General features: G+C 42.3%; 3 protein-coding genes across 3 annotated transcripts; 1 reads left to right on the top strand and 2 right to left on the bottom strand.

Annotated features, from left to right (window-relative positions):
- Nucleotides 1-360: 360 nt before the first annotated feature.
- LOC136967026 (olfactory receptor 1D2-like) lies at nt 361-2,234 on the bottom strand. Its single transcript, XM_067261092.1, has 2 exons — nt 2,169-2,234; nt 361-1,257 (listed from the first exon to the last, which is right to left on the bottom strand). The coding sequence occupies exons 1-2, from the start codon at nt 2,232-2,234 to the stop codon at nt 361-363; spliced, it is 963 nt and encodes a 320-aa protein (XP_067117193.1).
- Nucleotides 2,235-4,760: 2,526 nt separating this feature from the next.
- LOC136967042 (olfactory receptor 1D2-like) lies at nt 4,761-5,708 on the bottom strand. The gene has a single exon (XM_067261093.1). The coding sequence runs from the start codon at nt 5,706-5,708 to the stop codon at nt 4,761-4,763; it is 948 nt and encodes a 315-aa protein (XP_067117194.1).
- Nucleotides 5,709-13,505: 7,797 nt separating this feature from the next.
- Nucleotides 13,506-14,447, top strand: LOC136958736 (olfactory receptor 2K2-like). Its single transcript, XM_067252836.1, has one exon. It carries the CDS (start codon nt 13,512-13,514, stop codon nt 14,445-14,447), a length of 936 nt encoding a protein of 311 aa, XP_067108937.1. The 5' UTR covers nt 13,506-13,511.
- Nucleotides 14,448-27,228: the final 12,781 nt, after the last annotated feature.

Consider the following 27,228-nt stretch of genomic DNA (forward strand, 5'->3'; position numbering starts at 1 on the left):
GTGATGCAACAACGGTTTGGTAAACAGACTGAGACCATTTCTTTTAGGCTACAGTAGGCTATTTTATAAATATAATGGCCCCATGACATAAACACATTGCAACTGTTTTACAGGGATTGGCTAACTCAATAGCAAAGGGTTTTGTGCAGCATAAAACAATATTGTTACCTTTAAAACACAATTCAACGTATATCATTTTTTAAGTGTTTAGTATCCTGCCTTTCTAGCAAGAAAAAGCAAGTGATTGAACAAACTGCATCCAACAGCCAACTCAGGCTGTTTGCTCACACTGTATCATACTTCTTGCTATGAATGGATTCAATTCTTCTCTATTTTCTTTACTTAAATTTACAGATTAGATTACATACAATTTGCCTTTTTCAGACATGGATGCAGCATCCTGCTACGGATTTGAGTCAGGGTAAGACCATAAATGAGGGGGTTAAACAAGGGAGGAACTATAAGCATTTCCATGGAAAAGAAGTTCAGAAGATTTTGTTGTAAATCTGCTGAGCCAAACCGCATAAACATAAAATCGAATACAACCGCAATTATTACATTGAATAATGCCAGTAAATGTGGAACACAAGTCTTCACAAATTTTCCTCTGCTGTCTAAGGACTTCAAACATGATTTGATCAACCGAACGTAAGTGTACACAATGAAAATGCCAAGAAAAATATAGAAAATTATAATTAAATATGCAACTACATTAGTTGGTGTGGTTGAAGTTATCCAACTGGTCGCAGAACATGAGAGTTTAACCATCAACCAACCTGCACAGTACAGTTTCTCTATGTGTGAGCCACACAATTTCAGTCTGGAAATAAATATAATAATAGTACACATAAGACCTAAAGGAACAAGCCAGGAGAAAGAGACTAACTGAATGACATGTTTCTTAGTCATTATAGAGTGATACTGCAGTGGTCGACATATTGCCACAGACCTGTCATAAGCCATCACTGCTAACAGACAAATATCAATGCACACAGAAGAGTATATTACTACAACTTGAAACAGACATCCTGAATAAGAGATACTCTGGTGATGAGACAGAAGATCCAGCAGGAACTTGGGGTAGAATCCTGAAGTACCATAAAGTCCATTGATGCACAAATTACAAATAAAGATGTACATGGGCTCACGGAGATTTCTATCCATGGTGATGGTAACAGTAAGGGCAACATTTACCATAATAATAACACAGTAAAACAGTAAAGTGAGACAGAACAGCGTTACTCTGTAGTCTAATAGCTCCTCGAACCCAGACAGATAAAACTCTATTGCAGATGACACATTTTCCATTACAAACGAAGACAAAAATAATCTAAACCTTTGCAACATTTATGAATGTGTCATCTCTCTTGTTTGATCATCTGTTTACTTAATTGTAATATTAAATAAGATATCCCTCATTACATTCAACTTAGCATTACATGTACAGTCTAAGAAATAGAAAGATTATTTGAGCAGATATAATATGAGTTATTATATACTGTTGATGTTAAGTCTGTGCTGTGTAGTTCCAGCCATTATTCTAACCCTTGCTGACTGTCAATTTGGTCCCAGTCTAATCGTATATACACATGAGCAGGTTGTTATGAGATTCAATGTGTCCAATCAGTGATCTGACTTTACGTCATCTCGTAAATCCAATGAGCTTTCATCTGACACAACGGCACAAACCCTCTCTTTTATTGTAAAATTAAAAAATAATAAGTACAAACATACTGTATATACATTAAACGTCATGCTCAAAATACAATAAGTAACACAAGAAAAGATAAAATTATATATATAATATATAAAAAATACAGTTAAAGTTTTTTTCTTTACTGTACATAAACAATGAAAGGAGATCAGGCAGATTTGTCTCAGGAAGCCATCACAACTAGCAGACAAATATCAATGCACAAAGAAGAATATATGACAAAAGCGTGAAACAAACATGCTGCATAGGAAATGACCTGCAAACGAGACAGCAGTTCCGTCAGAAATTTGGGGTAGAATCCTGCAGTACCAAAAAGTCCATTAATGCACAAATTACAAAGAAAGATATACATTGGCACATTAAAGATTCTGTTAAAGACGATAGTCATGATGACCGTAACATTAACTAGCTCAATGATACAGTAACACAATAGAGTGACAGAGAAGACAGGGACCCTGTAGTCTGTTATGTCTCCGAACCCAGACAGAGTGAACACTGTTACTTCTGACATATTTCCCATTGTGCAAAAATAATAAGACTAAATTAAGACCAAGCTATCTAAAACGAAATGGAAAAGGTCCCTTTCAATCACTATCCTTATTGAAGGTTTGATCTTAATAAAGTATGATACCCAGTTAATATGAAACCTAACCTTACATTATACACAAGATAAGCAACAACATGTTGTACCATGTTAAGCCTGTGCTATGAAATTACATCTGTGGTTCTTTTCACCATTTTCTTCATTTATTCTCTCCTTAGATGCATATTCAAATCTGAAAATGTGATTTGTCCAATCAGGAAGTGGGAACAGTGTTGTGGATTGAGATTGTGGATCTAGTCAACACACTATGATGTCATTGTTGAGAATATGTGATGTATCACATATCACAACACAATACTATTTTACTGACTGCTTTGCTTTGTCTGTTTCTTAACAGACTGTAGATACATGTGCTGGTGTTTTAAAATAAATGTTCCCCAAACATTCTTTAACTTTGTAAGATAACTAAGTAATTCAAAATGATGTAAATGTTGTTAAAAAGTACAATCAAATCAACATTTATTTATATGTGGAGTCAGGTGGCTGAGCGGTGAGGGAATCGGGCTAGTAATCCGAAGGTTGCCAGTTCGATTCCCGGTCATGCCAACTGACGTTGTGTCCTTGGGCAAGGCACTTCACCCTACTTGCCTCGGGGGAATGTCCCTGTACTTACTGTAAGTCGCTCTGGATAAGAGCGTCTGCTAAATGACTAAATGTAAATGTATAGCCCTTTTTACAAGCAATGTCACAGAGGGCTTCACATACGCCCATAGAACTGCTCAAATTTATAATAAAATATGAAGAGACCATTTTCTGAGATGACAACTTTAAAAACAGGCAGAGTTGGATCATCCAGAGACTCCAAGATACGCTTTCAGTCTGTCGCTGTCAGTCAGCACCACCGTCATGTCTCGCACATTTATGACCACTCTTACAGACAGGGCAGTCTATATATGACCACTCTTACAGACAGGGAAGTTTATTTATGACCCCTCTTACAGACAGGATAGTCTATAAATGACCACTCTTACAGACAGGACATACTATGTAGGACCACTCATACAGACAGGGAAGTTTATTTATGACCACTCTTACAGACAGGGCAGTCTATTTATGACCACTCTTACAGACAGGGCAGTCTATTTAAAGACCAGGAGCTCCCTCACACTCTGATATTGCTCTAAGTATGATACAGGATGCATGGATGCTTCTTTCTTGTTGCCTCCACTACCCCAGCCTCAACCCTTGGTTCTGTTTTGCTATCTACAGGGGGGTATGGACAGCGCAGCTCTCTGCAGGAACGTCGTCAGGGGGGGTCAAAGGGTACAGATATCCCCAGGCCAGGCTCAGGTGGGGCCCATGTTAAGTAAAGTTAGTAGAGGACAGGGGACAGTTCATGCAGACTTTTGTGCCTCATTTACTATAATTGTTTCATGTCACAGTTGCTTTGCTTTTTAATGTGATGTACATGCGTTATGGCTAAAAGTGATTTACCACAAAGTCTTCAGAATTGTGGAGTTCATGATAGTTCCTCCACTTCTTAAACCCCTAATTTAAGGTCTTAAACTTACAAAAGTTTGAAACTAATTATGGGTTTCTCTACAAAAAATAAATAGTTTTTTTTTTACATTCAGTTTTTTAAGATTTACCTATTTAAAAACATCTATTTAGCCAACAGATATAAAATAAGAGAATGCTAAAAGTTGATGCATTATCTAATATCAATGAGTTAAACATACAGAATGTGCTGTATATTTTCATCTACAGTGGCAGTATTCCCCTTTACCTAAATGAGCACATTACCTGGTTGCTCTGGTAATGGAAATGTCAAATCAGAGAACTGAAGGCAAATCATCTCAAAATTGAGACAGTTTGAGATAAACAATGTACTAACAATGACACACTACTGTTCTTGTGGGAGGAAAGCGATGCAACAACAGTTTGGTAAACAGACTGAGACAAGGTCAAAGTCAGGTGGGAGTCAGGTGGCTGAGCGGTGAGGGAGTCGGGCTAGTAATCTGAAGGTTGCCAGTTCGATTCCCCGGCTGTGCAAATTTGACGTTGTGCCCTTGGGCAAGGCACTTCACCCTACTTGCTTCGGGGGGGAATGTCCCTGTACTTACTGTAAGTCGCTCTGGATAAGAGCGTCTGCTAAGTGACTAAATGTAAATGTAAAGTACACTTTTGTGTACTTTTAGGCTACTGTAGGCTTCTTTCTAAGTATTACGGACTGAAAGCCCCATGAAACACATTGCCACTGCTGTATTTTTTTGCTAACTCAATAGCAAAGGGTTTAGTGGAGCATAAAACAATATTGTTATCTTTAAAACACAATTCAACGTATATCATTTAAAAAAGTGTTTAGTATCCTGCCTTTCTAGCAAGAAAAAGCAAGTAATTGAACAACAGCCAACTCAGGCAGTTTGCTCACACTGTATCATACTTCTTGCTATTAATGGATTCAGTTCTTCTCTATTTTCATGACCTACTTCTACAGATGCATTAGATACAATTTGCCTTTTTCAAACATGGATGCAGCATCCTGCTACGGATTTGAGTCAGGCTAAGACCATAAATGAGGGGGTTAAACAAGGGAGGAATTATAACAATTTCTATGGAAAAGAAGTTCAGAAGTCTTTGCTGTAAATCTACTGAGCCAAACCGCATAAACATAAGTTCGAATAAAACTGCAATTATTACATTGAATAATGCCAGTAAATGTGGAACACAAGTCCTCACAAATTTTCCTCTGCTGTCTAAGGACTTCAAACATGATTTGATCAACCGAACGTAAGTGTACACAATGAAAATGCCAAGAAAAATATAGAAAGATATACTTAAATATGCAACTACATTAGTTGGTGTGGTTGAAGTTATCCAACTGGTCGCAGAACATGAGAGTTTAACCATCAACCAACCTGCACAGTACAGTTTCTCTATGTGTGAGCCACACAATTTCAGTCTGGAAATAAATATCCCAATAGTACACATAAGACCTAAAGGAACAAGCCAGGAGAAAGAGACTAACTGAATGACATGTTTCTTAGTCATTATAGAGTGATACTGCAATGGTCTACATATTGCCACAGACCTGTCATAAGCCATCACTGTTAACAGACAAATATCAATGCACACAGAAGAGTATATTACTATAGCTTGAAACAGACATCCTGAATAAGAGATACTCTGATGACGAGACAGAAGGTCCAGCAGGAACTTGGGGTAGAATCCTGAAGTACCATAAAGTCCATTGATGCACAAATTACAAATAAAGATGTACATGGGCTCATGGAGATTTCTATCCATGGTGATGGTAACAGTAAGGGCAACATTTACCATAATAATAACACAGTAAAACAGTAAAGTGAGACAGAACAGCGTTACTCTGTAGTCTAATAGCTCCTCGAACCCAGACAGAGAAAACTCTATTGCAGATGACACATTTTCCATTACAAACGAAGACAAAAATAATCTAAACCTTTGCAACATTTATGAATGTGTCATCTGTCTTGTTTGATCTGTTTTTACTTAATTGTAATATTAAATAAGATATCCCTCATTACATTCAACTTAGCATTACATGTACAGTCTAAGAAATAGAAAGATTATTTGAGCAGATATAATATGAGTTATTATATACTGTTGATGTTAAGTCTGTGCTGTGTAGTTCCAGCCATTATTCTAACCCTTGCTGACTGTCAATTTGGTCCCGGTCTAATCGTATATACACATGAGCAGGTTGTTATGAGTTTCAATGTGTCCAATCAGTGATCTGACCTTACGTAATCTCGTAAATCCAATGAGCTTTCATCTGACACAACGGCACAAACCCTCTCTTTTATTGTAAAATTAAAAAATAATAAGTACAAACATACTGTATATACATTAAACGTCATGCTCAAAATACAATAAGTAACACAAGAAAAGATAAAATTATATATATAATATATAAAAAATACAGTTAAAGTTTTTTTCTTTACTGTACATAAACAATGAAAGGAGATCAGGCAGATTTGTCTCAGGAAGCCATCACAACTAGCAGACAAATATCAATGCACAAAGAAGAATATATGACAAAAGCGTGAAACAAACATGCTGCATAGGAAATGACCTGCAAACGAGACAGCAGTTCCGTCAGAAATTTGGGGTAGAATCCTGCAGTACCAAAAAGTCCATTAATGCACAAATTACAAAGAAAGATATACATTGGCACATTAAAGATTCTGTTAAAGACGATAGTCATGATGACCGTAACATTAACTAGCTCAATGATACAGTAACACAATAGAGTGACAGAGAAGACAGGGACCCTGTAGTCTGTAATGTCTCCGAACCCAGACAGAGTGAACACTGTTACTACTGACATATTTCCCATTTTGCAAAAAGAATAAGACTAAATTAAGACCAAGCTATCTGCACATCTGTGTTGTGGATTGAGATTGTCGATCTAGTCAACACACTTTGATGTCATTGTTGGGAGTATGTGATGTAAAACATATCACAACACAATACTATTTTACTCTCTGCTTTGCTTTGTCTGTTTATTAAAAGACTGTAGATGCATGTGTAAGTGTTTTAAATGACATTTTTCCCCAAAGATTCTTGAACATTCGTAGAATTTACGAAGTCATTGAAAATTATGGAAATTTTGTTTAAAAAATACGATCAAATATGTATGACATCTTTGAATTACTGTATTTATGATAAAATATGAAGAGACAAGATGACAACTTTAAAAACAGACGGAGCTGGATCATCCAGAGACTCCAAGATACGCTGTCAGTCTGTCGCTGTCAGTCAGCACCACCGTCATCTCTTGCACATTTATGACCACTCTTAAAGACAGGGCAGTCTATTTAAAGACCAAGAACTCACTCACACTCTGATATTGCTCACAAGATGCACATGGATGCTTCTTTCTTGTTGCCTCCACTACTCCATGTGACGGGTCTGTAAGAGCCGTAGCCACGCTCCGTCTGACAAGGTAGTTCGCCACTCACGGGATTCGAACGCTCGGCCTCCGACTTGCCAAGCGCGACCACTACCAACTACGCCAAAGAAAAGCTAGCTCTTCTTTGACGCGGGTGGTCTCTTACATACCTGAGGAGTGAGTTTCACGGTTCTCATTCCATCACATCCAGCCTCAACCCTCGGTTCTGTTTTGCTATCTGCAGGGGGATGTACAGAGCAGCTCTCTGCAGGCCCATCGTCAGGGGGGGTCAAAGGTTACAGATATCCCTAGACCAGGCTCAGGTTGGGCCCATGTTAAGTAAAGTTGCCTACCCCAACCCCAAAACCAAGTCTTTTATCGTTTTTGAGAGACACATGCATGTTCCTACTATTTACATGCAACAAAAAAGGTGATATAATGGTCGGAAGGTTTACTTTCACCCAAATGTACAGATAATGTACAGACCCTTCATCAAACTGTTACCTTAGGCAATATTTGGAGAACGTGCTAACTCATACAGTGCATGTAGATTAAATCCCCTACAGACCTTGATTGATTGATTGACTGTGTTATTGAAATAAATTGCCAACTGACTCAACTATTGTACTGGCTCCGAACAAACAGTGGAATTAACAAATACTATGTGAACATGAGAGGGGTTGTGGTGAGCTGGGCCTTTGTCTTCTTGTTGATGATTTTGAGGTAACTAACTGGACTGGGGTGCGTTTCCCGAAAGCATCGTAAGCCTAAATTGATCGTAGAGAACCCTCGTAACAGCTACGATCAATCGTTATCGGGAAACGCAGCCCTGATAAGGACAAGTCTCCCTACTGTCAGTATTATGTGAAAAGTAACAGGTGAAGGAGGGATGAATATGAAGAGCTTCTGACAGTCCCCCACCTAACACACACACACTCACACACAACCCACATATTCAACAATCAAATATTACATTTTGCTCATTACCTCAACACTGAGAAGCAACTATTTCAATTGTGTTCACCAGTGACACTGGTTTGTTTAAGGAAGCAGCTGTGTCTGCTGTAACTTCTTAGCTTTCTATTGTTTCGGTGTTGACCAAAAGCAGTGGTGCAAACTCTTGTGATTGAGTAAATTGAGGGTTCTACTGGGTTAGTGATATTAGAAGGTATAACAAGCAGATTGGTTTGTTCTGGATATCAAATTATATTACGTTGCATTGACATGTCTTCCCAAAGTTTATCAACACTTATATAGTATTGCACAGTTTTATTTAATAACTGCCAGCTGTCATTTCATGGGCACTCACTATATTATTTTCCAATGCATCTTTTCAGAATGATGACCTGTAAAGTTGCACTGTAGTGGTGCTCCTGTAGGCCCATGCTGCACATTACCTTTCTTACTGGTCTTGGGGGAGGTCAGAATCACCAGGGCCAGTGTGGGTCTCTTTGGGTCTAGTGGCAGTTGGCAACAAAGGGACAACTTTGTTTTGTCTTGTGCCCATTTGGTCTCACAGGTCTGTAGGGTTCAAATTGCCATCCAGGGATTGAGGACTAATGATCTGAGGAACAAATAAGCATGTTTACGCTTTCATAGTTCACACACTGGGGGTATTGCATAAGATGACAGTTATTTGAACAATTATTCTTTGTTGTTTACAACAAAAATAAGTTCACACATTCTACAGTTATTCAACTAATTTGCAACCATGACATTCCCTTTCATGGACACTCATACACTTATTTTATAGCTGGGTATATTCCTTTTTTTATTTGTGTTACGAGAGAAAGTCTGAGCAGGATGCAATGCATTTTCAATCAAACCTTTCTAATCATTACGGAAATAATTTGTTATTGCTTTTCTTAAATTCCCATTAGCACCAGGGAATACTGCCATTATATGTGAAGAGTTGTTTTCCCTGGAACAAAGATTATATGTTTTGAAGGAAATCCTTATTAGCTAATGACTTTCCAAGGGCCACCATTATCAGGAAGCTCCAGCCAGGCCAGCTCCCGGAGGCCTGTGCTTTCAGGCTGGAGGTTGGTCCAGCAGGGACTTAGAGCCACAGCAGAAGTGGTCATTAAGGATGAGGGAACTTAATGACACTCATTACTGTAAAGTTACATCACTTCAGGGATAATGTCTGTCATGTCCTGTATTCATTAGCTTGTTGACCCATGAACTTAAATCTTTGTGTATTTTTTTATTGTAACTGTTCATTTTGGTGTGTTTTTTTTTTTTCAAAACAGTTTAGTGACCCAAAGTATTTTCAACCTTTTATCTACTATTAACCTACAACCTCTTAATCTGCAGTCATACCAATACAAAATATTTTGATACTCCAACAGTCCTGTAGCATGGTTCTGTGTTCAGCGCAATTTCAACCACATGGGTTCTAATGGCATATCTGGGCTTGCTTGTTTATGATTGTAATATTTAGAGCTGGTTCTAAGCTTTTGTAACAGTATGGGGGTTGTAGTCTTCAACCAATTTTACAAGTTAAGAACAGCACTGGAACTCAGCAAAATTTGATGCAAAGTTTTTTATTGGAATTGAGAGTGATAAACATTCCCAATAGAACGTGAGCAAGATGCCGGGATCAGACTAAAATTCTTCTCCGGACATTTAGCTTATATATTTTCTCCCTATTATTTTGTGATATTCTGCCGTTGGTACCATACTTGTTGGTCAGAGATGCATTATGCATTCTTACACAATTGGTCCCTTGTCCTGGGCTTTCAGATTGCAGGTGCTTTTATGCATAGACAATTCTCCCATTTTCAGGCCTGCTCTGACCATGAACAGCCAGCTGCACTAGGTTTCTGGGCATAGGGCCATAAATATGCCTCATGAGATAGCTGGGCCTTCTTGTTTTCTATGGAAGAAGCATATACACATAGTCTTCTCTCGCACTCAGCCCCTAATTATCCAGATCTTCACATTTTGGGGCTTAATATCTTCTACGTTTTAGTGGCAATAATAATCAGTCAACAGCTATGCATCTGGTTTTCAGTAATATAGCATATGCTAAAAAAGGTGATTAAGAGTGTCATTTTCAAGCATTAAAGATCCTGTAAAGTAAATTCCATGTTTTGCTTCTAAGTACATTATATACGTGTGAAATGAGTTCTTGAAAGCATGTGCAAAGCGCTAAAACTTTATCGCACTGAAATGTGGAGTTAAACCGAAGAACAGTTTCTCTTCTGTTTTCAGATCAGGTTTTAATGGGCGGAGCCAAAAAATGCCCTATCTACGTCATTTCGCCCTATCTACGTCAGATCACTGAATGGCTCCTCCTGCTGTACTGTTATTGTAGCCTACATCAGCTAGCTAGCTAGCTTCAGGATGTCTCCCACCACCTGCAACTGCATCTTCCCTGGATGCAAGAACTACAGCTGCGCTGCAACGCCATTTAAGTTCACTATTGCTAATGAAAGGAAAAATAGGTGGATAGATTTTGTGAAGAGACACGCTCATGGAAAGCTTCAGATAAACTCCAACAGCCGCCTCTGCACTGACCATTTCACAGCGGACAGTTTTAACATGGTCCAGAGACAGACGGGGTTCACCAACACACGGCATCTCTTGCAGCGCGGAGCCGTACCGAGCATCGCCCCTCCGGCCATTCATCCTCCGGTCGCACCTGGACCATCCACTGCCACCAGCAGTTCATCACTCAGTTCTGTGTGCTTGTTATAATTATACTAGATAACTTTTCCAGAGGTATCTCTGCTATGAGTTAGTGCAAACTGCTAAATTGATATTAGGCTACTCAGTGTAGAATGATGGTATTTTGGTGAAATGGTAGCTAATGTGTTAGAAGTAGCCTAGTTGGAGAGCTCACTGTCTGCTGTCTCTGGTGTCCATTTTTACTGTTACAGCTCAGGGGAACATTTCATTTATATGCATCTGTATGTTTCACTCATTGAACAAATAAATACTAATTCTATACGGTTTTGTTCGGCTTGACATAGCATCCATTATCTGGGTCGGAGGTAGGCACTAGGCAGCGAGGGGCGTAGCTTCAGCTCCTTCAGGCGACACGCCCCCCCAGTCTCAAGGAGAGAAGACTGCTGATTTTTTCATGATTTCAAAGCCTAATTTAACATACTTGTCAGTGTTATTTTTTCATTCTAATTTGGATGGGTAGTTAATAACACATTATTCTGTGATGTGGCGAACTTAAAACTCGTTTCCAGGTCCACTTTACAGGATCTTTAAATCCATAATCATTACCCATGTTCATAATTTCAACAGTGTGATGTTTTTTCCACAACAGTCAGAGATATTAGTTCAAGGACAACTGTCAGTTGTATCATGTAGCTAAACAGGTAAATAAACTAGCAACTAAAGCCTAAGCTTGTACACTAAATATGTATTACATTTAACCCTTGTGCTGCCTTCGGGTCACATGACCCAAAGGTTCATAATGAACCATTGTTGTGTTTACACAATTTTACCCAATAAAAAAACAAAAAAAAATTTTTTTCTTTTTACCTTCGCAATGTGGGGGGTCTGAGACAGCCCAACGGTTAAAAGAAAATGATTCACTTTGTTTTTGTATGCGGTAAAGTTGTCACAATACGACGGTGGGTCACAATGACTGATGGGTCAGAATGACCCGAAGATAACACAAGGGTTAAACCCACCTCTACAAACTTCTTCAATTACATAAATGATTAAGCCACATACAATTGGATAATATGCTGTATCTTATTGTAGACTTATCCTGTAACAAATCAACTTATAATATCATACTTCTCAGCCATGTCCAAACCTTTATATGCATTGCAATAATTTAATAATAATAGATCAACCAGTTGCACAATGTAACAGGCTGTTATGTCTACAGACAGCCATAGAGCAAACTTATATGAATTTGACAACAGGAAAATGCCACCCCATAGTAACATTTTATGGACAAATAGCCTTATCTAAGGTTGACAATAGTGTCATTTGAGTATCATCCACATTGTTTGAATTGCCTCAGTAACCCTTCTTTGGTAAGGTGGACAAGTCCTCATGGATAATCTGTCTACTGAATTGAGCATGTGTTGTTGGACATGACAAAAGACTCCAGAGTAACACTCCTCTCTCACTCTAAAGTGTTTCCGTGAGATTATTTTGATGAATGGGGCTCCACTTTTGACCATAATCCTGGATGAAAATCTTCCTGTACCTGGCATTTGACAGAGCAATATGTAGACCACTGCAGATTCACTCTGTCATGACTGATTTCTCCTGGTTTGTTCCTTTGTTTCTTTTGTTTATCTGTTTTAAATGTATTTACAGATTAAGGTTATGTGAGCTTACCAAAATAATACTGTGCTAACTTCTTGAGTGCTCAACTATCATGCTCTGCTACTAGTTGTCTTACATCAACCACCCCAAGTATGTCAACTGCTCTTCTAATAACAGTGATTTATTGTGTCCCTGCTGTGATCATAGTGTGTACCTATGTGTATATGTTCAGATCTTGTTTGAGGTCTGTAGAGGACAGGGGACAGTTCATGCAGACTTTTATGCCACATTTATTATAATTGTTTCTTGTCATAATTGCTTTGTTTTTGATGTAATGCAGAGTTCATGATAGTACCTCTATTACTTATACCCTAATTTACGGTCTTAAACTGACAAAAGTTAGAAACCAATTATGTGTTTCTCTCTGCAATAAATAAATAGTTAAATGTATAAAAACTTTTACATTTAGTTAATTAATATTTTTAAACATATATTTAACAGATAAAAAATAAGAGAATGTTAAAAGTTGATGCATTAAAAGGAATGACCAGATGTACTTAACTATGTAAGTGTGCTTATGGGCTATTGTTTTTGCAGTTGTTGGGGGGAATTAGATGCAAAGTTAATTTACTTGTGGTTCTTTTACCACAGCGCAGAGACCTTCAATTCATAAATGTCTTTTTGTTATCTGACAGCTTGTTTTTTCTCCAACCACTTGAATATCTCTGTGGTGATGTATTCTCACCAACCACACAAATTCTGTTCACTCATAGGTCATCTTGAATTCCCAGAACAACTAGCTGAGGCAATCACAGACTATAAACAGACTGTACACAGGAGTGAAGAACAGTAGAGGAAACTACACAGCACACGCCAACATCTGACTGAACTCGGTAATATCTTGTAGGCAGTAGGTATGTTCAGCATAGGCCTTCCTGACTTAGACTACTGATAAGATGACCTGTTTGTTTGTCTCAGATGTCATATAAAGTTATGCATAGTATTGGGGTCAAATGAAAAAAATACGATTACACAATTACTTTTAGATGAATACTTTTGCTTACAGTTTATGGTTTATAATGGACAATGAATCCCTCGTTTTTGTATTCACTCTTTCTGGGTTGGAAGGGCTTATGTACTATAGAGGCACCCTCTTCTCATTCACTTTACTGTGTTACTGTTTGATTCTTTTGATAAACATTGTTCTAATTTTGACCATCATCTTAGATGAAAACCTCCATGAGCCCATGTACATCTTCCTGTGTAATTTGTGCATCAGTGGACTTTATGGAACTGCAGGATTCTACCCCAAATTCCTGTTGGATCTATTGTCTTATGCTCATGTTAGTTCTTATGCAGGATGTCTGATTCAAGCGTTTGTATTATATTCATACGCTTGTTGTGATTTTTCTATTCTATCAGTGATGGCATATGACAGGTACGTAGCAATATGTAGGCCACTGCAGTATCACTCTGTCATGACTAAGCAGCGGGTCACTCAGTTAGTCTCTTTCTCCTGGTTTGTTCCTTTGTTTCTTTTGTTTATTGGTACAACATTTACCTTCAGATTGAGGTTATGTGGTTCACACATACCTAAACTTTACTGTGCTAACTTCTTGATCACTCAACTGTCATGCTCTGCTACCAGTTGGATTACGTCATCAACACCAAGTAATACCACTGCTCTTGTTACAATAGCAATTTATTTCCTCCATGCAGTTTTCATAGTGTATACCTATGTGTATCTGGTCAGATCGTGTTTGAGGTCTTTAGAGGACAGGGGAAAGTTTATGCAGACCTGTGTGCCACATTTACTGTCATTGATTCATGTCATAGTTGCTTTGCTTTTTGATGTAATGCACATGCGTTATGGCTCAAGTGATTTACCACAAAGTCTTCAGAATTTTTTGGCCATGGAGTTTTTAATAGTTCCTCCACTGCTTAACCCCTTAATTTATGGTCTTAAACTGACTAAAATTAGAAATAGAATACTGAGTTTATGTGTGCAAAAATAAATTGTGAAATATTAAAAAAAGAAATGGCTCGATTGAATTTTTCAAGATTTCCCTACTTAACACCTACATCTATTTAGGAACATGTACAACCGATTTAAAAGAACAGAATATTGAAAGTTGATGCATTAAAAGTAATAACCAGATGAACCTAACCAAGTAAGTGTTATTAATTAATGCTATTTACAAGTAGTCCCTGAAACTGTTTCATGTATGCAGTTAAACTGAATCTTATCAATAATTAAGATTCCTGAACAGACTACAGAAGAAGATTTCCCAACTCAAACAACTTTTTTAATGATGTTGATAACCTGTACTTGACAATGCCCTTGTTCTTTGCATATGTAACAAGCCACACACCACAGGGTAGATCCAAGGGCAGAGTTTGTTTAATAAATGTCACAATACACTCTGTAAAAAGATTTTTTTTTTTAAACAGGAACAATCTAGCAGCTGGGACGCCAGATTAAACCCATTAAATTACAGTAAAGAAAAAAGATTTCATTAACATTAATTAACCGTAAAGTAATTTTCCTGTACCAAATATACAAGATATATCTGTAATATTACATTACAGGCTGTTCTTTTCCGGTAAATATTACTTTTATTAATTGAACTTTTTTGTAAAAAAAAAAACAGTGTTTTCAATAATAGCCTACTAATATTAAATAAAGCCAAAACAAGATACAACGATTTAACATTTTCATTCAAAACATGTCGTTGGCACAACATACAGCATCCAGATGCTGTAATCAGCATCCAGACATTACAGATATTACCAATGCTTCAGATAACAACTGTAGCGCCAGCTGGCTGTGCGAATTAGAGAGGAATATTGCTCGCCTCACGTAAAGCTTTTTTAGATCGCCATCTAACTGAATAACATTCACACTGAGGGTGAACACTTATTGTATCCAAACTACAGACAATCACATTACACATATCAAAACAGAGCGAACACAACAACAACTCCAAACAATGCGTATCTAACTAAGCTTAAACCTTTAACCAGAGAATGTTTAATATAGAGAGAACTGCCACTCTTGGGAAAACTTCCGGGTTCTGAACTGGTTGCAGTTCCACTCTAGTTCCATATGAGGGCGCTAACAGTCGAGTGCAGAATGAATGAGATGGGTAGCAGCATGCAGCCTCCCGTCTCATGCCCTCCCATCTCATGCCCTCCCATCTCATGCCCAGGCTGTCCAACGGTAAGTTCAGAGGTTCAAAAATACTAAATCTCAAATTATTTTACGGATGGAGTTAAAGGTTAGCCTGGTCCTAACCAGACTCTCGTACATTGCATTTGTACAGAGAGTCTGGCCTCGCTCCATTGACAAGCGTTAACTTCCTTGTAGGCGGGTACTCTGTTGAAGTTTAAAACTATTGGATCTGCCCAGAGCCACTCTGATCTGCCATAACCAATCGCTAGCGTTCGCCTTAGCCAATTCCTTCACCACTACTGTAACAGAGCTAGCTGCCGTAGCTGGAAAATCAAACTGTTCCCGAACCCCGTGGGGAGGAGAGCCACAACATCATGGCCACCAACAAAACTCAGCAAAACTTGTTCTTGCTCCGGCTTTAGCTGTTGGATATTCGGCAGCGTTGCCACAACGGACCGAATGGCTTTGCTCGCATCTTTCTCCGCCGCCATTACGGAACTACAACACAAACTAGCGCGACATCAACGTCATCGTTCTCAGCCACTCCCTCTGTTTGCTGATTCGCCGGTAGAAAATCAACCTGAAAAATCTGGCTTATGTACCTCATGGCCAGACCTATGTACAGAAGCAAAAATAAAATTGAGCGGAAGTATGTAGGAGGGCAGAGCCAGGCTAGTTAAAGGTAAGTTCGTGAGCACGTTTGTTGCAGACTTTTATGGCGTGAAATTAGTGCCAGGAGAGCGAGCTCTGTAAAAACGATTTGTAACTTGCAAAAATGATTTGTGTCTCTGTAGAAAATGATTTGTGTACTTGCAAAAAAAGTTTTGTGTCTCCATAGAAGAAGGCAAGATTTGTGTACTTGCAAAAAAGATTTGTGTACTTGTAAAAAAATAATGTGTCTCCGTAGAAGAAAAAGATTTGTGTACTTGTAAAAAAAAGTTTTGTGTCTCCGTAGATGAAAATGATTTGTGTACTTGTAAAAAAAAGTTTTGTGTCTCCGTAGAAGAAAAAGATTTGTGTACTTGTAAAAAAAGTTTTGTGTCTCCGTAGAAGAAAAAGATTTGTGTACTTGTAAAAAAAAGTTTTGTGTCTCCGTAGAAGAAGGCGGGAACAATGCTCCCGAAACCATCTAAGCCAATCAAATATAGCCATTTCTGTGTCTAGTATCATTGGACATTTTCGTCTGTCTATCACACAAAGAACGTCAGCGAATAAGAACAAAACTAGAATGCTGATGATTTCAATGGCGAGTCATTTGGTAAGTAGTTCAAAATATCCATTTACATTTATTCATTTAGCAGACGCTCTTATCCAGAGCGACTTACAGTAAGTACAGGGACATTCCCCCGAAGCAAGTAGGGTGAAGTGCCCAAGGACACAACGTCAGTTGGCATGACCGGGAATCGAACTGGCAACCTTCGGATTACTAGCCCGATTCCCTCACCGCTCAGCCACCTGACTCCCGGGCATGCATCCATGGGCATGTATCTTTAATGCAACATTTAACGATTATTCGGTTAGCACACTCTTAACAGTATAAATTAATGGATAACAGTCGTAGTAAGTTGAATAGTTTTTTAATGTATATATGTATTCGGATATTTAATTAGACGAACAGTCATTAAACCTAGCCTTAGTTGGACAATGTGCAGTCAGTGGCGCAGAGGCGGCTGTTAGAGTTTATCCGAAGCTTTCCATGAGCGTGTCTCTTCACAAAATCTATCCACCTATTTTTCCTTTCATTATCAACAGGGAACTTAAATAGCGTTGCAGCGCAGTTGGAGTTCTTGCATCCAGGGAAGATGCAGTTGCGGGTGGTGGGAGACATCCTGAAGCTAGCTAGCTAGCTGATGTAAGCTACAATAACAGTACAGCAGGAGAAGCCATTCAGTGATCTGACGTAGATGGGGCAAAATGACGTAGATAGGGCATTTTTTGGCTCCGCCCATTAAAACCTGATCTGAAAACGGAAGAGAAACTGTTCTTCAGTCTAACTCCACATTTCAGTGCGATAAAGTTTTAGCGCTTTGCACATGCTTTCAGGAACTCATTTCACACGTATATAATGTACTTAGAAGCAAAACATGGAATTTACTTTACAGGATCTTTAAGTGCCAGGCTCCAATGGAATGTAACATTACTGACCTTGAAGTTTAGTTTTGTTTTATTGTGCTAACATTTCCTTTACACTGGTTCTTTTGACCTGTTTGCAGAACATGCAGTGCAATATCGAGGAAATTAAGAAATTAGAAACTAGGACTTTGATGGTAAAAGGATGAAACTCTAGAAACTCTTGGAAATGTAATACCATTGTGTAAAATAAATCAAAACTTGGAAAGTGCCTGCAAGCCGTTTCAACCATGTCGGTGTTGACCATGTGGGTGCCCTCTCTCCCTTCATCCCTGTGGTTTGATCACCTACTCACCATGGAGGACAGGACCAACAGGTGGCCGGTTGTTTCACTGATGTAGCTTGGCTGTTCAAATACTTCGCCATCAGGCTCCTGTATGGTCATTGACATAGTCTTTGATTGACCTCTTAATAGTTACTTACACACTGTCACTTTCAGCTGCTGGCTGCACTATCTGTAATTTTGCACTATTGCACTCACTGTACTCTACCTAGGTTAGAATAGGTTAAAGGGTTGTAATAGATTTTATGTGTATTTAGGGTTAGTATTGTGTATTATTTATTGTTATCTGTATATTTAGGACGTTTTAGTATTTAGGGTTAGTATAGTGTATTATTTATTGTTATCTGTATATTTAGGAAGTTTTACTTATTTAAGCTTAGCATAGATGTAAATTATGTTCTGTGTACTTATTTGTTATGTTATGTCATGCCAGGTGCTTGCGTTGTCTTGTCTTAAGAATTTCAGTGCCCAGTCTGACCTTGTGTTGTTCTGTGTACCTGACAATAAAAGACTTGAACTTGAACTGTCTTGAACAAATGGACCTGGTTTAACAACTTTGCGCACCTTCAATTTCTGATCTCGACCCACAGTTCACCTTGACTAATGGATTGCCGTTGCTCAGTCTCAGGGTAAAGCTCCATCACACCATTGCCTTACCACCCTCAAGCCAACAGCCTGTGTGAGGCTGTGTGACGGTTGCCCTGAAAGATGAGGACTTTCACAATCGCCATTTGTGGGTGTCTGAATGGAGACCTGCAATCCTGTTCTACAGACAAACACCCTGGGTGCCTGTGAAGATCTGCAATCCTATATGAACAAATGTTCTGGGAGTCGATTTTGTGCCGGTTGCCAGTGATCTGATCTGTTGGAAAAAGCTGCTGCTTTTGTTCTCATGCACACTTCTCAGCGGACCAGCAGACTGTACCAATGCAGTTATCCACCTGCCGTGAATACTCTTATCATTCCTCAATCCATTTTAATGTGAGGTTTTTAGAATACTAATTTTGTAACGGAAAGGATTTTTAACTCGGATCCTTGAGGCGCACAACCAACACAGTGAAATAATTTATAATAAATATCCCTTTATTAATACACAGTTCTAAAAAACAGAAGACTTAAGTCATGAGCAAATCGCAGCCCTACACCTGGTGCCAAAAGCTAATGTCAGCAAATCCACAGCAATTTACATCAAATTCACAGCAAAACCCACAGCAATTTCACTGCCAATCCCACAGCAATTGCACTGCAAACCCACAACACTGCAAACATTATAACACACCATAAACGTATGCCGCAAAACGGCGACCGGCTCATAACCCCCAGTCCCTCACAGAAGTAGCAGAAGATCCAGATTGATATAAAAGTAAGTAAAAAATAGACCACTCATGAGAGGATTTGTCCAGCGATCCCACCAGTCCAGACACCACTCACGACCCAGCTGATGACTTCAGGGCTCCAGTGTAACGCAGCCGCAAGCGCACCGCAGTTCCACCAAAACTGTCCTTTCACAGCGGTGGCGTATGTTTCCCACGGAACTGCGGAAGAAGAATAAGATAGATCAGGACCCGCACTGGCAGTGAGGTTAAACCACTAGGCTGTCACACGGCAATGTGGTACAGGCAAGTGTATTTCCCTTCCCTTTGCTGCCGAAATAGAGAGCGTTGTACGTCTTTTGGTGGGGCGCACGATACCAGTGTCCTCCAGCGTTTCTTGACGTTGTTTCGTTGTGTGCGTTGTATGATCCTTCTGCTCGATCGTAACGGTTGCTGTTCCACTCCGTGGAGGTTCGTCGTTGAGTCCTTTCTGGGCGCCTGCCAATAACCAGCTTCCCCGTTGAATGCCGTCCTCCGCATTTAATTCCTCCCGTCACCAATCACGTCGGTCTCATTAGAGGCCATTTGGCACACCTGTTGGGAAACGCTACAAACCATACACCATTCTAAAATAATCACTTACCATTGTTCAACCCCGCCCACTACCAACAGCCAATATTTACATGTCACAATCACAAAACACCCAAACGTTGTCGCCCCGTTACATTCTTCCCCCCTCTTTAATGGTGGTCGTCCTCGACCACTACCATGGCCAATGTTCAGTGTTCTATGTTGCACTGGCCAACAGTGTCCAGTCTAACTCACGGTTTGTATCGTGCCGGAGGCATACCACGAGTAGAGCGGTTTGGGTACCGCCTAGCAGTGGTTGGTTCAGTCCTTTGGTGTGTTGGAATTGGGTCGTGAGCTGGTGTCACACAAGGTTGAAATATTTGATCACATGCAGTTACAGTCGGTAGTGACTCTGGGCCAGGGGCTTCCTGAGACGGGTTGACTGAGGCAAGAGAAGGAATTGTCTGTGTTTCAAAGCTGGGTGGTTTTTCGGCTGGCCCTGGCATTGCTGCCCAAGGTTCGAGCTGCAGCGGTTGAGCTGGTGGGAACAGAGCGAGGGGGCCACTTGGCCAAGGAGTCGCGAGTTGTTCATTTGGTGGATTGTTGTCGTTTGTCGAGGGTACATCACCTGGGCATGAGCGGAGGTTGTTGCGATGAATTGTCCGAAGGGGTCCTTCCTTCCCTTCGGGGCGTATCGTGAAGACTGGGCTATCTTGGTAGGGTTGGGTGACTACGATAAAGGGTATAGGTAGCCACTGAGGTGCTAGCTTCCCTTGGGCCCGACGTCGAAAGTTCTTTATGAGCACTCGCTCCCCAGGCAACAGTGGCATAATCCGTGCATTGCGATTGTAGCGGTCTTGGTTCCATTGGGTTCGTCGTTCTACATTTCCCTTGACAGTGGCATAAGCCTGGAGGAGTGTTTGGTGATGGCTTCGGACCCATCCCTCCAGGTCCTCTCTACGCTGGGGGGGTGCAACATCATGGAGCATGTCTACGGGTAGTCTGGCATGGCGCCCAAAGACAACGTAATGAGGGGGTATGCCTGTACTCGCATGTGTGGTGTTATTATATGCTTGTAGCAGGGCAGGAAGTAAACTCGGCCAATGAGTTTGGGAGCTGCTCTCGATAGTGCCCAGCAGAGACAGAAGGGTACGGTTGAAACGTTCACAGGCTCCATTTCCCTGCGGGTGGTAGGGTGTAGTGTGTACCTTTTTACAGCCATACACCATACACAATTGCTGCATCAGCGCTGACTCAAAGGCTCCCCCCTGGTCCGTAAGTATGCGTTCCGGGCAGCCAAACGGGACTATGAGAGCCGTCCATAGAGCCTTTACAGTTGTTGAAGCAGTTTGATCCTTGGTTGGTACGGCCAGAGTGTAGCGGGAGAAGAGGTCAGTGATGACAAGGATGTACTGGTAGGTGTCTGAAGGTCGTCCGAGGGACAGGAAATCCAATGCCACGGTCTCAAAGGGGTAGCTAGAGGGGATAGGACATAAGGGGGCTTTTGGTGGCGCACCCAACTTTCCCACTATGCAAGTAGTACATTCCGCTGCCCATGTCCGTGCACTTGTGCTCATTCCTACCCAGTAGAATCTTCTCCTCAAGAGAGACACCATCTTGTCGCCACTTGCATGGCCCCCGGCCTTGTGGTAGTCCTCCCAGAGCCGACGGGCATGTTGTTCTGGGACGAGGACTTGCTCCACTGGTTCGCCGGTGTCTGGTTCCGCGACACACCTCACCAATACGTCATTTCGCAGCTCTATTCGGTTCCACTCTCTGAGGAGGCAGCGAAGCCGAGGGGACAGTGAAGAGCGGTTTGATGGAGGCCTGTTATTCACTTTCCAAGAATGCAGAAGTCGGAGGTCTGCGTCTTCTTTCTGTTGTTCACCCCAACCCTTGGGCTCGACGGGCTGTTCTCGGGAAGTGGTGCACCCTGCAACATGCACCAACAGGTTGGTAGCTTCCCCTGGAAGCCGGGATAAAACGTCAGCGTTGCGGTTTGCTGTCCCCGGTCTATAGCGGATGTCGTAGGAGAAGTTTGCAAGTTGGGCCACCCACCTCTGTTCGGTTGCGCCAAGGTTCGCCGTATCAAGATGGACCAGCGGGTTGTTATCGGTGAAGACGGTGAATTGTGCCCCCCACAAGTAGTCTTTAAATTTTTCTGTAATGGCCCATTTCAATGCTAGCAGTTCTAGCTTAAAGGAACTGTAGTTTGTGTCGTTGCGCTCACCAGCATGGAGGCTACGACTGGCATAGGCAATGACCCTTTCCCTTCCATCTTGAACTTGAGCGAGAACTGCACCCAGCCCGCTCAGACTAGCATCCGTGTATAGTCGGAAGGGCAGTTGAAAATCGGCGTAGGCAAGGATGGGAGCAGTGAGTAGGGCTTGCTTCAGATGGTCGAATGCGGCCTGGCAATCCGTTGTCCATTGGATGCGGGCAGATGGTCGGTTGGCCTGACCTTGTAGAAGTTGGTGTAGTGGAGCTGCTACTTTGGCGAAGGCTGGAATAAACCGGCGGTAGTAGCCGGCAAAGCCAAGGAATGAGCGTACCTGCTTGACAGTTGATGGTATGGTCCAGTCTTGGATTACCGCAGTTTTGTCAGGGTCAGTAGCAACGCCCTGCTTGCTGATGACGTGTCCGAGGTATGTAACGCTACGTCGAAAGAGGCGACACTTGCGAGGCTGCAACTTGAGGCCATGCTCTTGGAGGCGGGCGAAGACCTGCTCAAGATGCTTCAAATGGGCATGGAAAGTTGTGGAGTACACTATGACATCATCAAGGTAGATGAGAAGGTAATCATACACTTGGGCTCCTAAGCAGCGTTGCATTAACCTCTGAAAGGTGGCAGGAGCATTACAGAGGCCGAAAGGCATACGCTCGAATTGGTAGAGTCCGAAGGGCGTGGCGAAAGCAGTTTTCTCCTGGTCGTCTGGAGCGACTTCCACCTGCCAATAACCACTGGCAAGGTCAAGTGTGGAATACCATTCCGACTTCCCCAAGCTGGTGAGGGATTCTTCAATCCTGGGCAGCGGAAAGGAGTCCTTGTGGGTTACCGCGTTGAGTTTACGGTAATCCACACAGAACCTTAAGGAGCCGTCTTTTTTTTTAACAAGGACCACCGGAGCAGCCCACGGGCTGGCGCTTTCTTTAACCACTCCACTGTCCAGCATCCCTTGCAACAAGACTCTCAGTTCTGTATAGAGTTTTGGAGGGATTGGGCGGTAGCGCTCTCGACTTGGCGGTGCTGTGCCAGTGGGAATCCGATGGGTGACAATGGCAGTTCTGCCAAAATCCTCGTCGTTAGCTGCAAAGACATGGGACCACTTGCGCAGCAGGGCTTGCAATTGGGCCTGTTGATCGCCGTTCAGTCCCTCGCCGCCCAGGGACATGGCTGGGTGGTCATTGACTGGGCTTTCCTCTGCATGCCGTATGTCGACTTCGATGACTTGGGGTCCGGTGTTGCGCAACACCAATCTTGACTGTCCTTGGATGTCCTGTTCGTCAATCTGTACCACCAAAGCCAGGGGGCACCTCTGGGGAAGTTCAAGGGAAAACGGGTTAGGGTTACACAGGCGCAAGGGAACCCTTCCCCCTCGGGTCCAACTCACGGCTCTAGCTACTCTCCATTTTTGGCCACAGTTCTCTAGGTTTTCAATCAATACGGGGCAGTCAGGCTGGCCAACAGCCTGTGGTACCTGAGCCCAAATGATCATCTCGGTCAATGGTGGAATCACCACTTGGGGCTGCCGTGGAAGCCTAGCCACACCTTGTAGCTCCATGCAGGTCACAGAGGCTTTAGTCCTTTGGCAGGCGACAAAGGCAGCATCCCAGGCTTTTTCTGCAGCAGGAGGGAACACAGATTTAAATGCAGCCACCCCAGGATGCCCACTCTTAAAAATACCTGTCCAGCAGTCCGCTATGACGTTCATGCCCAAGAGTCCATATTCCGTGTTGATGCAATCATCTCGGACAACCAGTACCCCTTTCCCTTTCACGTCTATACCCCCTATCTGAAAATCTAAAACCGCATACCCCACATAAGGAATGTTCAGCCCATTTGCTGCTTTCAAGGCCAGCCACGATATACTACTAGGGTCAAGCATACTGTCTTCACCAAAGTGGCGCTGGAATAGTGCTTCACTAAAGAGGGTTACTTGTGAGCCAGTATCGAGTATACATGGTACTCGTTGTTGTTGCACGAACACCTCAATCTCAGGGCATCTGCCAACTATCGAGGGCTTTTGTGGGGGTGCCGTGGGGGGCCCCTCCCGGTTCACTCGCCCTGTTGTGACCGGGAGAACCGAAAATCCGTCTGGTTTGGATGTCGCCGGGGGCAGAAGCGCTGGATGTGGCCAGTTTCTCCGCAGTCTCTGCAGATAGCTCTACCTTGAGCATCCCACTGGCTGCCCGGGGGAAGCTGACCCCCGTCGTTGACGTTGAGGGGCATTTGACTGGGGAGGCCAGGAAGGTTGAGTGGCCGTGCCGCTGGTTTGTGATCGCCCAGTCGAGTTGGAATGAGCTGGAATTAAAGGGGAGGGTGCTGATGGGCTGATGTTCAAGCGCCCCTGCAGTTCATCCACGATAGACCTTCCTAGCAGAGTCACCTGCTCTTTGAACTCTTCACGCAACTCGGCCCGTAAAGTCTCTTTTATCCGTTGCCAATCTGTATTACCTGGGGGCTCAGGCGTAGGTGTCCTTGTCGTTTTAGCAAAGGTTGGGCAGACTTGGGCGCCTTCGGCATGACCTTGCTCCCGTTCCAGTGCCTTAGCTTCATCAAAGGCCTCTGCGAAGGAGAGTGTGGGGGTCCTGCGAAGTTGTCTCTGTATCTCTTGGCCAATTGGACCAGGCCTCAGGCCCATGGAAAATTGCGTGCGAAGGAGTTCATCATCGGTCCCATCTGCAAGGGGTTCTCTTGCTCGCCATTGATGGTGCAGTTCACGTAAGCGGAGGGTGAAGGCCCGTACATCCTCCCCTGGTTCCTGTCTGACATTGAAAAATTTGAGCCGCAGTTTAGCCACTGGCTGCTGATTTCCATACAACAGTGCTACTTCTTTCAGAATTGCGACATCAGTGTTGCGTTTATCCGGTTCCAATAGTGCCACTTCTCTTTTAGCATTTCCTTCTAATGCACTCAGAATAAAGTCAACCCGTTGCTCTGTATTCAGCCCCTGGGCCCTAATCAAGGCTTCCATTTGAAATTTCCATTCACTAAACCTGTCTGACTCCCCATCTCCACTAAACTTCGGGACCCACGGTACACCCATAAACCATGGCATAAAAGCATTCGCTCTTTGAGGCTGGGTTGCCGGTTGTTCCTCATTTTCACTCATGATGCTGTGTGCGTCAAGGATCCTGCCGACTACGCCAATTTGTAACGGAAAGGATTTTTAACTCGGATCCTTGAGGCGCACAACCAACACAGTGAAATAATTTATAATAAATATCCCTTTATTAATACACAGTTCTAAAAAACAGAAGACTTAAGTCATGAGCAAATCGCAGCCCTACACCTGGTGCCAAAAGCTAATGTCAGCAAATCCACAGCAATTTACATCAAATTCACAGCAAAACCCACAGCAATTTCACTGCCAATCCCACAGCAATTGCACTGCAAACCCACAACACTGCAAACATTATAACACACCATAAACGTATGCCGCAAAACGGCGACCGGCTCATAACCCCCAGTCCCTCACAGAAGTAGCAGAAGATCCAGATTGATATAAAAGTAAGTAAAAAATAGACCACTCATGAGAGGATTTGTCCAGCGATCCCACCAGTCCAGACACCACTCACGACCCAGCTGATGACTTCAGGGCTCCAGTGTAACGCAGCCGCAAGCGCACCGCAGTTCCACCAAAACTGTCCTTTCACAGCGGTGGCGTATGTTTCCCACGGAACTGCGGAAGAAGAATAAGATAGATCAGGACCCGCACTGGCAGTGAGGTTAAACCACTAGGCTGTCACACGGCAATGTGGTACAGGCAAGTGTATTTCCCTTCCCTTTGCTGCCGAAATAGAGAGCGTTGTACGTCTTTTGGTGGGGCGCACGATACCAGTGTCCTCCAGCGTTTCTTGACGTTGTTTCGTTGTGTGCGTTGTATGATCCTTCTGCTCGATCGTAACGGTTGCTGTTCCACTCCGTGGAGGTTCGTCGTTGAGTCCTTTCTGGGCGCCTGCCAATAACCAGCTTCCCCGTTGAATGCCGTCCTCCGCATTTAATTCCTCCCGTCACCAATCACGTCGGTCTCATTAGAGGCCATTTGGCACACCTGTTGGGAAACGCTACAAACCATACACCATTCTAAAATAATCACTTACCATTGTTCAACCCCGCCCACTACCAACAGCCAATATTTACATGTCACAATCACAAAACACCCAAACGTTGTCGCCCCGTTACAATATTAGCCTGAAACTAAAGGATATCTTTCAGTCCTACCTGCGGCGCTGAAAACAAAATGACAGAAGTAGCAGCAGCATGACAGAAATGTGATGAATTAAACATTAAGCTTCTTGTTGTAATGTCAAGCATAAATTAATTTATTCAAGTTCAATTTACAGTTTTGCCTGTATTGTTTGACTTTTCTCCTGTATTATCCTTATTGCTTTGTTTGCCTACCTATGACCCATTGTCTGTACCTTGACTCTGCCTTTTGGATTACCTCTATTAACCTGTTTGCCTGTTTTCTGTAAATTATACGTTTTTTTCTGTGTTTCTTAATGACAGGAAATACAGATAGAAAGACAATGGCACCTATGGTCACGAACTGTGGGTAGTGACCGAAAGAACGAGATCGCGGCCGAAATGAGCATTCTCCGCAGGGTGTCCGGGCTCTCCCTTAGAGATAGGGTGAGAAGCTCGGTCATCCGGGAGGGGCTCAGAGTAGAACCGCTGCTCCTCCGCGTCGAGAGGAACCAGCTGAGGTGGTTCGGGCATCTGATCAGGATGCCTCCTGGACGCTTTCCTGGTGAGGTGTTCTGGACACATCCCACTGGGAAGAGGCCCCGGGGAAGACCCAGGACACGCTGGAGGGACTATGTCTCTCGGCTGGCCTGGGAACGCCTCGGGGTCCCCCAGGAAGAGCTGGTGGAAGTAGCCGGGGAGAGGGAAGTCTGGGCCTCCCTGCTTAGGTTGCTGCCCCCGCGACCCGACCCCCGGACAAGCGGCAGATAACGAACGAACGAAGACAATGGCAAACTGTAAATGTATAATTTTACATAAACATTACAGCCAAATGTTGTTACTTAAAAACACACAAAAATTCTTTCTTTTTTTACAAATATTAATAACATTTTCACCAAAATGTTCTGTTAAAACATTT

This window comes from Osmerus mordax, chromosome 2 (assembly GCF_038355195.1).
Source record: "Osmerus mordax isolate fOsmMor3 chromosome 2, fOsmMor3.pri, whole genome shotgun sequence".
In the NCBI taxonomy this organism is placed as follows: Eukaryota; Metazoa; Chordata; class Actinopteri; order Osmeriformes; family Osmeridae; genus Osmerus; species Osmerus mordax.